Genomic DNA, 14,305 nt, shown 5'->3' on the forward strand with positions numbered 1-14,305 from the left:
GGCAAGTTTTCTGATGGCAAAATTGGTACCATGGGCATTCGAGGCGGACAGATACACAGGGCCATTTTATCTTATTGAAGGGGAGGGTGTCTGACATGCGGGTTACTTTCCCCAATGTCTATTTCCCCAACACGCACCATCCGCAATTTTTGAGGTGGCTCCTCCCTGAGCTCCTAGAGTTCACAGGGGGAGTGCTAGTTTTTGGTGGAGACCTTAATTTCGCCATGGACCCTTCCCTCGACGTGTCACGAGGTGCCTCCCACCTATCTTACTCATGCCTGAAGCACCTAAATGCCAATCTCCACACTCTGCATCTAGTGGACCCCTGGCGGCTGCTCCATACACAAGACCAAGATTATACTTTTTTCTCTCAGGTGCACCACACTTATTCACGGTTAGATTACCTGCTTGTGTCGCATAAAGACCTATCTATAGTGGTGTCATATCTCCATCAATGTCATATCGTTCTCGGATCATGCGCCAGTTCACATGACACTGTAGCTGGGACCAGAGTCCCGGCCTCCTCTGTCCTTGAGATTAAATGAAGCTTTGCTTCAATCGGAGGAAACCCGCTCAGAGATACTGAACATCCTACGTGAGTAGGATATTTTACATATATATATATATATACACACACACACACACACACACACACACACATTAATATATATATATATATATATATATATATATATATATATACATATATATATATACACACACACATACACATACATACATTCATTATTATATATATATTATATATATATTTATATATATATATATATATATATATACATACACACACATATATATATATATATATATATATATATATATATTATATACACCACACACACACAGATAAATTTGAATTTTTTGAATGTATATATTTGTATTTATTTATACATAGAGTATCTACACATACATATTTTTGCCCTCAGCCTCGTCAATGCAATGATTGGGAAGATACATTATCAATTAATCCATATCAGCCACACTGCAATGCATGGAGCGTGACTGCCCTCTAGTGACTATAATGATGAACGGTGAGCTCAGATAGAATTTAATGTTATGTTTTATAAAGCTAAATTGTACTTTATTATTATATTCCACACTTTAAAGTCTCATTAGTATCAGAACCCCCATTACCCTTCCTCCTTTCATCAACCTGAGTGAGTTTAACCATTTCCAACCTTGCAGCAGAGAAGCGGTATGACCTGCTGCTATCTGTTCCTGTGGTGAACAATCACCCACTAGCTTCTGTCACTGTGGAGCAATTCCTCCTCAAAGTTAACAGCAAAATCACTGAGGTGGTGCAAGGCCTTCTCTCTGGCAGCTCAGATCTCTCCTTCTTCATGCTCTCTGTTTGCACCTTTTCACCCTCCTAATTGCTAATGCAGAGTCACTGCTGGGAAGGGGAGCAGGGTGAGCTGAGCTGCTGAGTACCAGCTAGGAGGAGAAGCAGGGGACACTGAGCTGTCGAGTCCCTGCTCAGAGGGGGAAAAGGGAGAGTTGAACTGCAGGGTCGCTGCTGGAAGGGGAAGGCAGGGGTAGGTTAAACTATCGCATTATTGCTGGTAGCATAAAGCATGGGGAGCTGAACTGCAGAGTCCCAGCTAGGAAGGGGAACAGGGTGAGCTGAGCTCCCAGGCCCCTGATGGGAGGGGGAGCAAGGTGAGCCGAGCCTCCAAGTCCCAGCTGGGAAGGGGAACAAGGTAAGCTGAGCCTCCAAGTCCCTGCTAGGAAGGGGAACAAGGTGAGCTGAGCCTCCAAGTCACAACTAGGAAGGGGAACAAGGTCAGCTGAGCCTCCAAGTCCCAGCTAGGAAGGGGAACAAGGTAAGCTGAGCCTCCAAGTCCCTGCTAGGAAGGGGAACAAGGTGAACTGAGCCTCCAAGTCCCAGCTAGGAAGGGGAACAAGGTGAGCTGAGCCTCCAAGTCACAACTAGGAAGGGGAACAAGGTCAGCTGAGCCTCCAAGTCCCAGCTAGGAAGGGGAACAAGGTAAGCTGAGCTTCCAAGTCCCTGCTAGGAAGGGGAACAAGGTAAGCTGAGCCTCGAAGTCCCAGCTAGGAAGGGGAACAAGGTAAGCTGAGCCTCCAAGTCCCAGCTAGGAAGGGGAGCAAGGTAAGCTGAGCCTCAAAGTCCCTGCTAGGAAGGGGAACAAGGTAAGCCGAGCCTCCAAGTCCCAGCTAGGAAGGGGAACAAGGTGAGCTGAGCCTCCAAGTCACAACTAGGAAGGGGAACAAGGTCAGCTGAGCCTCCAAGTCCCAGCTAGGAAGGGGAACAAGGTAAGCTGAGCTTCCAAGTCCCTGCTAGGAAGGGGAACAAGGTAAGCTGAGCCTCCAAGTCCCCGCTAGGAAGGGGAACAAGGTAAGCTGAGCCTCCAAGTCCCTGCTAGGAAGGGGAACAAGGTGAGCTGAGCCTCCAAGTCCCAGCTAGGAAGGGGAACAAGGTAAGCCGAGCCTCCAAGTCCCAGCTAGGAAGGGGAACAAGGTGAGCTGAGCCTCCAAGTCACAACTAGGAAGGGGAACAAGGTCAGCTGAGCCTCCAAGTCCCAGCTAGGAAGGGGAACAAGGTAAGCTGAGCTTCCAAGTCCCTGCTAGGAAGGGGAACAAGGTAAGCTGAGCCTCCAAGTCCCAGCTAGGAAGGGGAACAAGGTAAGCTGAGCCTCCAAGTCCCTGCTAGGAAGGGGAACAAGGTGAGCTGAGCCTCCAAGTCCCAGCTAGGAAGGGGAACAAGGTAAGCTGAGCCTCCAAGTCCCTGCTAGGAAGGGGAACAAGGTAAGCTGAGCCTCCAAGTCCCAGCTAGGAAGGGGAACAAGGTAAGCTGAGCCTCCAAGTCCCAGCTAGGAAGGGGAACAAGGTGAGCTGAGCCTCCAAGTCCCAGCTAGGAAGGGGAACAAGGTAAGCTGAGCTTCCAAGTCCCAGCTAGGAAGGGGAACAAGGTAAGCTGAGCCTCCAAGTCCCAGCTAGGAAGGGGAACAAGGTAAGCTGAGCCTCCAAATCCCTGCTAGGAAGGGGAACAAGGTAAGCTGAGCCTCCAAGTCCCTGCTAGGAAGGGGAACAAGGTAAGCTGAGCCTCCAAGTCCCTTCTAGAAGGAGGAGCAGGGTGACCTGAACCCCCAAGTCCCTGCTAGGGGGGATAGCAAGGTAAGTTAAGCTCTCAACAGGAACTTGGGAGCTCAGGTCACCCTGCTCCTCCTCCTAGCAGAGACCTGGGAGCTCAGCTTACCTTGCTCTCCTCTGCTTGCAAGGACTATGCAGCGCAGCTCACCCTTTCCCCCCTATCAGCAATGACTCAGCAGCTTCCAAGTCCCTGCTAGGATGAAGAGCAGGGTGACTCGGGAGCTGCTGAGTAATTTCTGATAGGGGGAATAGGGGAAGCTGTGCTTCTGAGTCCTTGCTAGCAGGGGGAGCCAGGTAAGCTGAGCTTCAAAGTCCCTGCTAGGAAATTGAGCAAGGTAAGCTGAGCTTCTAAGTCCCTGTTAGGAGGAGGAGCAGGGTGACCTGAGCTCCTAAGTCCCTGCTAGGGAAGGGAGCAAGGTAAGCTGCAGGAGGAGAAGGCACATTAAGCTAAACTACTGAACTACTGCTGGTAGGGTGAAGCAAAGGGAGCTGAGCTTCTAAGTCATTGCTGGCTGGATGAAGGAGCAGAGTCTGGTTCTCAGCTGGGACCTCCATGTTCCCTATTCCTCAGGGTCCACCATTCACCTCCGCAATGCCGCTTTACTATGTGTCTGGATTGCCTATGCGCTGCACAAGCCCCTCTAACTTCAAATTGCCCACACTGACTACTCCGCTATCAGAAACAAAACGAACAGTCCATGGAGGGAATGTGGTGATGGAAGAGCCTTATTCAAACCGACCACAACCACAGAAGGTGACAAGGAACTCCTGGATGAGCTTCACTCCTAATGGTGTCTATAGAAGGGTCTCTGCTATCACCGATCATTGGTTTGCACACAACTTGTCGTTCTATTCTCTCACCTCATTGAAGAAAACCTTTGATGTCTGACCCGTGACGGCTTTCAGTGGCTTCTCCAAACTTTTCCAAGTCCTTCCAAAGAAATGGTGGTAAGGAAGATCAAGCAGAGAAAGTCGGACCTGATACTGAGTGTCGGCATTTCCCTCTGAGATTCCCTGTGAAGGAAAAAATAAATGAAAAAATGATTAGGATTGGACCGGTGGGTTGATGGACATGGTTTTGCCATGGGATGTCCAACCAATCAAACGTTTAATGGTCAGGTGACCCCCCTACCCCAATCTGGCCACCCTACTACCTATAAATCTAAAAGAAAGATGCTGGCAGCATGCCGAAAACATTAAATGCAGATAAAGCTTTATTATTCTTGACAAGCAAGACAAAGCACCGCCTGGGACTTCCTTCCAGATGGGATACTGCGTGTCGCTTGTTCAGGCTAATAAAGCTTTGCTTGTGTTGAATGTCGATTTCTTTTGGATCCACCGGCAGTTTGGTGGGGAGGAAGAGAACCTGCTTTGCTTTGGCAACTGGTCAGCCCAGGTGGTGACCTAACAAAAACGGGCTTGTGAGTGGGCGGGCAACTGCTTCACCCAACTATCACTTAACTTTATCTCCATCACATACAGTGCCTTGAAAAAGTATTCATACCCCTTGCAATTCTCCACATTTTGTCACGTGACAACCAAAAACGTAAATGTATTTTATTGGGATTTCATGTGATGGACCAACACAAAGTGTCACATAATTGTGAAGTGGAAGGAAAATAATAAATGATACAAATAAATATGTGAAAAGATGTTTTCTGGTCTCCATCACTACTACCCGGAGACCTGGGAAACATAGTGGGGGAGGGGGATTATGTTAGGGTGGGGTCTGGGGTAGGAGGGCAGTGGGGTTGTACTGCCTAAAGCCTATGATGACTGACCTTTTCACCCATCACCAATCAGATTCAGACTTCCAAAGCAGATCTGAATCTCATTGGTGGCTGTAATAAAAAAAAATAAAAAACAGATGCGTTCCAGGCAGGGCGAGGACAAGGTCATGTAGAGCCCAAGGTGAACGTACCAAACTTCAAACTGCGACCCCCACCACGCCCCACCCAAGATGTATGAGCACAAATATACCCAGATGCTGAAATCCCCCCTCCTAGCATGAATACCCCCAATCATCCCTACTAGCATAACCCCCCCAATTTTTTGTTTTTTAACCACTTGAGAGCCGCGCTATAGCCAAATGACGGCTACAGCGCGGACCTCCTTTGCCGGGACTATGTCTATTGACGTCGTCCCATGCACGAGCGGCGCGCTCTTTGATCGGCGAGTCTATGAGACTCGCCTGATCCCCGATCCGAGCAAGGGGTCGATCCCGACCCCTTATCACGTGATCAGCTGTCAGCCAATGACAGCTGATCATGTGATACAACGGAGCCGGTAATCGGCTATTTTTCCTCCTCGCGCTGACAGTGCGAGGAGAAAAAAAAAGAGCCGATCACCGGCGGCCGTGATCGGGACATCAGTCCCGATCACGGCCAGCCCTGCCAGTGCCCACCTGCCCCCTGCCAGTGCCACCTCAATAAAAAATAAGTGCCCCCCGTCAGTGCCACCCAGCAGTGCCCATAGTGCCACCCAGCAGTGCCCACAGTGCCACCCAGCAGTGCCCACAATCTGCCTCAACAAAGGTGCTGCACCCCAGTGCCACATATCCATGCCCATCAGTGTCATCTACCAGTGCCCAGCAGTGCCACCTATCAGAGCCACCTATCAGTGCCCATCAGTCCCATCTATCAGTGGTACCTATCAGTGCCCCTTAGTGCCACCCATCCGTGCCATCGTATCTGTGCCCATCTTTGCCCATCAGTGCCGCCTTATCTGTGGCCATCGGTGCCGCCTTATCTGTGCCTATTAGTGCCGCCTTAACTATGCCTATCAGTGCCCACCAGTGCAGCCTATCAGTGCCCACCAGTGCAGCCTATCAGTGCCCACCAGTGCAGCCTATCAATGCCGCCTCATCAGCGCACTTCAATGAAGGAGAAAAATGACCTGTTTGCAAAATTTTATAACAAACTATTAAACATGATTTTTTTTTTTTGCATCTTTTTTTGTTTGTTTAGCAAAAAATAAAACTCCGAGCTGTAATTAAATACCACCAAAAGAAAGCTCTATTTGTGGGGAAAAAAATGATAAAAATTTCATTTCGGTACAGTGTTGTATGACCGCGTAATTGTCATTCAAAGTGCATCAGCGCTGAAAGCTGAAAATTGGTCTGGGCAGGAGGGGGTTTAAGTGCCCAGTAAGCAAGTGGTTAAATCACCCCTGCCAGCACGAATCCTCTACCCCTCAAACTTTCCCTCCAAGCACACATCCCCACCCCCTTCCTAGCATGAATACCCCCCAATCATCCCTACTAGCACAACCCCCCCCCCCCTCCCACACACACACAAAAAAATAAAAATAAATTATCCCTGCCAGCACAAATCCTCTACCCCTCAAACTTCCCCTCAGAGTACAAATCCCCATCCCCCTTCTTAGCATGAATACCCCCCAATCATCCCTACTAGCACAACCCCACCCACAAAAAAAAAAAAAAAGGTGGGAAGGGAAGGGTGGGGGCAGGGAGGGCTCAGGAAAGGATGGGCAGGGAGGGCACAGGAAGGAAGGGCAGAGAGGGCTCAGGAAAGGATGGGAGGGAGGGCTCAGGAAAGGATGGACAGGGAGGGCACAGGAAACGATGAGCAGGCAGGAAAGGCACAGGCAGCAATGGGCAGGGAAGGCACAGGAAGCAATGGGCAGGGAAGGCACAGGCAGCAATGGGCAGGGAAGCCACAGGAAGCAATGGGCAGGGAAGGCACAGGAAGCAATGGGCAGGGAAGGCACAGGCAGCAATGGGCAGGGAAGGCACAGGAAGCAATGGGCAGGGAAGGCACAGGCAGCAATGGGCAGGGAAGGCACAGGAAACAATGGGCAGGGAAGGCACCGACATTTGCTGCAGGTGCCGGTGCATCATCTGCGTCAATGCCATAACAGAGAGGGCACAGAACCTCCTGGCTCTCAGAACACCTGCCCCAGCAGAGTCCCGGGGTGCTGATGTCTCTGCAGACTCCTGACATCCCCTGGTGCAACCACCAGGCTGACATGGCAGCACCGGCGTCCTCCCCCTGCCCCTCCCCCCCCCCCTAGAATCACCGGCTTTCTGAAATTGTTGACCTACATAGAAGCGTCATCCGCCTCTCATTGTACAAATGAGGTTTATGAATAGTCAGATGTGGATCTCCTGCAGAAGGACGAGTGTACGTCACCAAACATACAAAAATATACAAAATATTTGTTATACAAGACACTGTGTGGGAGATTTACTAAAACTGGAGCACTCAGAATCTGGTGCAACCAATCAGCTTCTAGCTTTGGCTTGTTCAATTACAGTGGAGCCTCCACTTGTCTGCCTCCTCCCCCCCCCCCTGCTGCCACATTTGGCACCTTCTGGGGGGGTCCCGCCTCCTCTCCTGGACTGAAACGGCTTCCTCTAATTTCACCGCACACTGCGAGCTTCTCACAATGTGCATTAGAAGCTGCAGCAAGTCAGATAGAGTCCCGCCCCATTTCGTGGCTGGAGTCCCACCTCATTTCCTGGCTGGAGTCCCACCTCATTTCCTGGCTGGAGTCCCGCCTCATTTCCTGGCTGGAGTCCCGCCTCATTTCCTGGCTGGAGTCCCGCCTCATTTCCTGGCCTTTAGTCCCGCCTCATTTCCTGGCTGGAGTCCCACCTCATTTCCTGGCTGGAGTCCCGCCTCATTTCCTGGCTGGAGTCCCACCTCATTTTCTGGCTGGAGTCCCGCACCATTTCCTGGCTGGAGTCCCACCTCATTTGCTGGCTGGAGTCCCACCTCATTTCCTGGCTGGAGTCCCACCTCATTTCCTGGCTGGAGTCCCGCCCCATTTCCTGGCTGGAGTCCCGCCCCATTTCCTGGCTGGAGTCCCACCTCATTTCCTGGCTGGAGTCCCGCCTCATTTCCTGGCTGGAGTCCCGCCCCATTTCCTGGCTGGAGTCCCACCTCATTTCCTGGCTGGAGTCCCACCTCATTTCCTGGCTGGAGTCCCACCTCATTTCCTGGCTGGAGTCCCGCCCCATTTCCTGGCTGGAGTCCCACCTCATTTCCTGGCTGGAGTCCCGCCTCATTTCCTGGCTGGAGTCCCGCCTCATTTCCTGGCTGGAGTCCCACCTCATTTTCTGGCTGGAGTCCCGCCCCATTTCCTGGCTGGAGCCTCGCCCCATTTCCTGGCTGGAGGACCTCAAGCATCATCTAGCAGCCCATTGGGTGCTCAACCAGTAGCCCTCCAGCTGTTGAGGAACTACAAGTCTCATCATGCTTCTGCCCTTTGGGGTCATGCTAGTAATGATCAGCCCTGCAAAGCCTCATGGGACTTTTAGTTCTGCAAAAGCTGGAGGGTCGCAGGTTAAGTTCAGCCCTTTTCTCCCCCAGCCTGACTGTCCCTGGCCCCGCCCCTTTCAGTTCTTACAATCATAGAGGCTCAACATCACATGTGGGGGTTACCTATGCAAATTCAGCCCTCCTAGGAACACCCACTACTCCAGACTGACACCCATCAAGGCATTTTGATATTTGCATAACCCCTCCCACTACTTACATCAGGACTGAAGGCTCTTGAGATGAGGAGCAGTGAGGGCGGGTGTTTTCAGGAAGCCCCGCCCCCTGCCAAGCCCCTCCCACCAGCGCAGAGACCCAGCGACATGATCACTGGCTCTAAAATAAGGTGTGTCATGAAAATGGAAAGGTTTCGCCTAGCATGATCAAACGTTTGGGGAGGGAACCAGAGAAGGCTAAATATAAGCTGAATAAACTTCAGGTTTAATATACCCTATATAACCAAAAGTTTTGGGACACCTGCCTTTACACACACATGACCTTTGATGGTATCCCAGTCTTACTCCGGAGGGTTCAATATTGAGTTGGCCCACCCTTTGCAGCTATAAGAGCTTCACCTCTTCTGGGAAGGCCGTCCACAAGGTTTAGGAGGGTGTCTATGGGAATTAGAGCTGCACGATTAATCGTTATCACAATTTTTTTCCCCCTTGCAATCTTGACACAGTATTTCCCGAATTCTTTCTATGCAGAGAATTCTCCTCAAAAAAAAAAAACGAGCAGTCTGCCAAGAATCACAACATTCTTTAACAGTGGAACTAAGTATAAAGATTGTGACGATTTATCCTTTACATCAAAGGAATGAACTTTGGTGCGTAAATGAGGGAAGTTTAACCACTTAACCGCTTGCCAACCAGCCGCCATCATTATATTGTGGCAGGTCAGCACGATCCCGAGGAGCCATCATAGCTATACGTCGGTTCACGGGATTGGGATAGCAGGCGTGCACACACACAGGGATTGGGATAGCAGGCGTGCGCGCTGCACGGCAAGGGTGCCGATGCTCGTGGCCAATGGTCGCGATGACAGCCAGCCCCAATCGATCGTGAGCACGAGGGACAGAACACGGAAGCCTGTGCGTAAACACACAAATACGCGCTCTGTTCTGAGAGGAGTGACAGATCGTGTGTTCCTATTAGCTAGGAACCACGATCTGTCACTTCCTCTAGTCAGTCCCCTCCCCCTTCAGTTAGAATCACCTCCCAGGGAGCACGTTTAACCCCTTGATCGCTCCCTAGTTTTAACCCCCTTCCCTGCCAGTTCCATTTTTAGATTAATCAATGCATTTTTATAGAACTGATCGCTGTATAAATGACAATGGTCCCAAAAATGTGTCAAAAGTGTCCGATGTGTCCGCCATAATAAAAATCGCAGATCGCCGCCACTACTAGTAAAAAAAAAATAATAAAAATGCTATAAATCTATCCCCTATTTTGTAGACGCTATCCACATACGCTTATTACAATTTTTTTTTTACCAAAAATATGTAGAAGAATACATATTGGCCTAAACTGAGAAAAAATTAGCTAAAAAAATAAAAATGGGGATATTTATTACAGCAAAAAGTACAAAATATTGTGTTTTTTTTTTTTAATCGTCACTCCTTTTTTGTTTATAGCGCTAAAAATAAAAACCGCAGAGGCGATCAAATACCACCAAAGGAAAGCTCTATTTGTGGGAAAAAAAGGACATCAATTTTGTTTGGGTGAAACGTTCGCACGACCGCGCAATTGTCAGTTAAAGCGACGCAGTGCCGAATCGCAAAAAAAAAAAAAAAATGGCCTGGTCATTCAGTAGCCAAATCTTCCGGGGCTGAAGTGGTTAAACACTAAACCTTTTTCTAACATTTGTTGGTTTCAAGTTAAAATCTTTTTTTTTTTTTTGCTAGAAAATTACTTAGAACCCCCAAACATATATATAAATAAAAAATATATATATATATATATATATATATATATATATATATATATATATATATATATATATATATATATATATATATATATATATATAATTTTTTTTTTTTTTTCAGTAGAGACCCTAGAGAATAAAATGGTGGTTGTTGCAATATTTTAGTGTCACACTGTATTTGGGCAGCAGTCGTTCAAATGCAAATTTTTGGGGAAAAATAATTACAGTTTAAAGCAGAGTTCTGCTATAAAAAAAAAGTCAGCAGCTACAAATACTGCAGCTGCTGACTTTTAATAATTGGACACTTACCTGTCACAGGGTCCAGCGATGCGGAGGAACGAAGCTCCGCTCCTCTCCCCCTCCCTTCTCCGGCATTGTCACTGTGGGCGCCCTCAGCTGTGGCTTCAGCTGGGGCACGCACTGCGCATGCACAAGCCGCCTGACAGGCTGTGACTGGCCAGGTAATCATCTGGGACCTGTCACGTGTCCCAGATGATTGCAGAGAGGGAGGGGGGAGAGGTGAACTTGCTTCTGGCGCCGCTGTGTGCCGGGAGGGAAATGGGAGCTGGGACCCTCTGAAAAAGAGGGTTTCCGCTCCCCCCCCTCCCCTAAAAAAAAAATAAAAAAATATGTGCCAAATGTGGCATGTCAGGGGGGTCACCTAACCTTAAAGCGGAACTCCGCTTTAATGCATTTAAAAAAAAAAAAAAAAATGAACCAGTAAAGTTAGCCCAATTTTTTTGTAAAATTTGAAAGATTGTACACCGCGAGAATCGTGATCTTTATTCTAAGCAAAAAAGAAATTGCGATTCTCATTTTGGCCAGAATCGTGCAGTTCTAATATATATATATATATATATATATATAATTTATGTGTGTGTGTGTGTGTGTGTAATATATATATATATAATATAAATACACACATACATATACACACACACACACACACATAAATTATATATATATATATAACTGCACGATTCTGGCCAAAATGAGAATCGCAATTTCTTTTTTGCTTAGAATAAAGATCACGATTCTCGCGGTGTACAATCTTATATATATATATATATATATATATATATATATATATATAAATAAAAAGAACATTGATACAATTACAGTATATATTATATATAGATAAAATGATATTAGTAGTAGATTCTGGTGAATTTTGAGTTCATGGGAATTGATAAACAGGCAGTAAAGTCAGCACTGTGGCCATATAGGTCTCTTCCATCGCAAGAGGATGTAGTAAGAATGCGATGAACAATTTCTGATGTTTCGGCGATCATCTGAAATCCCCAATCTCTGGGGTCAGCGGATAGATCTGATGAACATCTCAGGGTGACCGATGTTAGAAATTCAAGCCATGTAAAGCTGGATTTATTAATGAACTGCTAACCCCTGGCTGACCCGGGATTACCGGAGACATGTGTGTTGGGGGATGACTGGCACCGGCCATAATGGGCGCATACATCCCCACTGGGGGCAAAGACCAACTTCCTCTCCGCCTAGGATTCCCCACAGCCGTCATCTACAGTTGGCCACTAGAGGGGGCTCTACAGCCACTATCACACCAGAGATCAGGCTTTGCTCCGCCGCACAGTACGATCTCTGGATTGGTCCTCATTCAGATGCTGCACTGATTCCCCTTTAAGGGATACTCCGGGGCAAATATGATTTTTTTTAATGATGAGGCAGACACAGCCTCGAAAATCGCAGAGATGCTTTAACTCTTTCACTGCCAGAGCCGTTTTTGCTTATTTTTATTTTTTTTTGCGTACATGTTTAATACCACTTCCGACCCATTCTGTTCTGACACTTTTTATTTACAGGTCTAAATCAGTATTTTTTGCTGGAAAATTACTTAGAATCCCCAAACATTATATATGTAATTTTTCCGGCCATGCTGGAAAGCATTGAATGAATGAATGAATAATTTGTATAACGCTCAAAGCGAACTGAATCGCATCAAAGCGCTGTGCTGAGCTTTGTTGTCCAGCTTCTGAAAAAAAACAGCCACTGGCTGCAAAAAATGCCCCCCCCCCCACTCCATCTTAAAGTGATACTAAAAAGGATTGTTTTTTTATTATTTTTAAATAACAAACATGTCACACTTACCTCCATTATGCGGCATGTTTTGCAGAGTGGCCTCCCCAACATCCATTTCTGGGGTCCCTCGGCAGCTCTTGCGGCTCCTCCTCGCATTAGATAAGCCCCTTGGAGAAGCGCTCTCCTGAGCCCAGCATTCGGTGTCCATAGAATGCAGGACTCGGCCCCGCCCCCCACATTATTGGATCTGATTGACAGCAGCGGGAGCCAATGGCTGCGCTGCTATCAATCTATCCAATCAAGAGCCAGGAACCCGTGGAGAGAGGAACGGCGTGGACAAGCCGACGGGAATTCTGGGCTTGGGTAAGTAAAACGGGGGAGGGGGGGCGATGACTGCCATAGGATGAATTAAGGTGAAAAAAAACACGAATGTTTACAACCCCTTTAAGAAGTCCTGTGCATGTGCCTATGCAACGCTGGAGTCTTCTCTGTATCTAGGACCTGGTAGAGACCAGAGGCGATTGTGGCACATATTTCTGCACACATACGCTGCCATCTTCTGGCAGATCGCCACTAAATCGCCCGGCGGTGTTTGCGGGCATGCGCATGTGCTGCAAACCTGCAGCTTAGTAGCATGCTGCCTCCTGGGATAGCTGTGACGTTGCAATCCCAAGAGGCAGCCGGGGCCCTCCCTAAGCCAGAAACTAAGAAGCTTTGCAGCACAAAAAGAACTAAAACAGTAAAAAAATAGAACAATATTTAGCTTTGTGTAAGAGGGAGGGGGAGGGATACAATAAAAAAAAAAAAAAAAAAAAAAATTTAAAAAAGGGAGGTTGCTGTAGTGAGTTTAATCCCACTTATGCAGATTGAGAACATTATAGTAAACATTATATTGATTATAAAAACGTATAATAAACGTTCCCCAGTACACTATTTGTTAAACTTTCCACCCCAGCACTAGAACTTTGCAACTTTCAATACTCCTGGCCCCTGCTCCCTCGGCGCTGCTTCTCTGAACTTCTGGTCTTCACAGGACAGAGTTAACAGTGGACAGTGCAGTCTCCAGCCAGTCAGTTAGCTTGGAGGGGGGGGGGGTAGAAGGAGCAGGGGAGTGCCTTGCCATCCTACGCTATGTGGCTGTGTGTTTCTATTGATTCCAGGACATCCAGTGCCCAGTGCCAAGGTCATCCAGTGTCCAGGGCAAAGATGCCAAACTGGGCTCCTCCACTTTCCCCTGGGGTTAGGGTCAGGGCACCCCATCCGTGCAATAAAGCATTGCGCCTAGGGCAGCCACCCCTCCTGCCCACCCGTTGTCCCAGCCCTGCACACAATGCGTCCACAAGGGTGGCTCCATAGGAGGCTGTAAGAGAAAGGAGCCATCCTGAAACAGGAAGTGATTACAGCAGTGCTAGGGCTGGGCTCAGCCCTTCCTTCTCTGAGCTGGCCGGTCAGTTGTTGGCTAATTGTCAGCTCCTATCTCTCCACAGTTAATCAGCTGTTGATGATCCTGCTCGTCAGTCCTGCCTACTTAAGCTGTTCAGCCCAGAGGAGCTCTGCCTTCGCCTTGGTTAACATCACAGCGACTATCTCCTGCGTTCCTGTTCAAAGACTGGCTTTGCTGACATCCCTTCTGGCTCCAGATCCTGCTTGCTGTTCCACTACATTGATCCCTGACTTCTGGCTTGGCTGATTATCCGTTCCGGTTACTGAACTTTGGCTATGTTTTGACTACGTTTGTTCTTTTTACTTTTATTATTAAACAAGTGAGATTTATCTGTACTTCTGTCTCGGCCTGATTTCATGGTTTCTGACAATCAGCAACTAAAAGTGCTTAAAAAAAATGAAGGTTGTGATACCACTTTAAATTATTTGTGGGCGGAGTTCTGTTTAACAAAACTGCTGTGATATAAAAAGTATTT

The 14,305-nt window shown here is 47.9% G+C and overlaps 1 protein-coding gene across 2 annotated transcripts in view; it reads right to left on the minus strand.

Annotated features, from left to right (window-relative positions):
• Positions 1-14,305, minus strand: part of NPHP4 (nephrocystin 4) — a 570,758-nt gene that overhangs the window by 526,994 nt on the left and 29,459 nt on the right. For both annotated transcript variants that reach the window (XM_077458285.1, XM_077458284.1), the window contains exon 3: positions 3,991-4,143. In XM_077458285.1, coding sequence (XP_077314411.1) covers positions 3,991-4,143 — 153 coding nt within the window. The remainder of the gene's footprint in view (positions 1-3,990; positions 4,144-14,305) is intronic.

Source organism: Lithobates pipiens, unplaced genomic scaffold (genome assembly GCF_037356315.1).
Source record: "Lithobates pipiens isolate NorthernLeopardFrog02 unplaced genomic scaffold, aLitPip1_a1.2 Scaffold_27, whole genome shotgun sequence".
In the NCBI taxonomy this organism is placed as follows: Eukaryota; Metazoa; Chordata; class Amphibia; order Anura; family Ranidae; genus Lithobates; species Lithobates pipiens.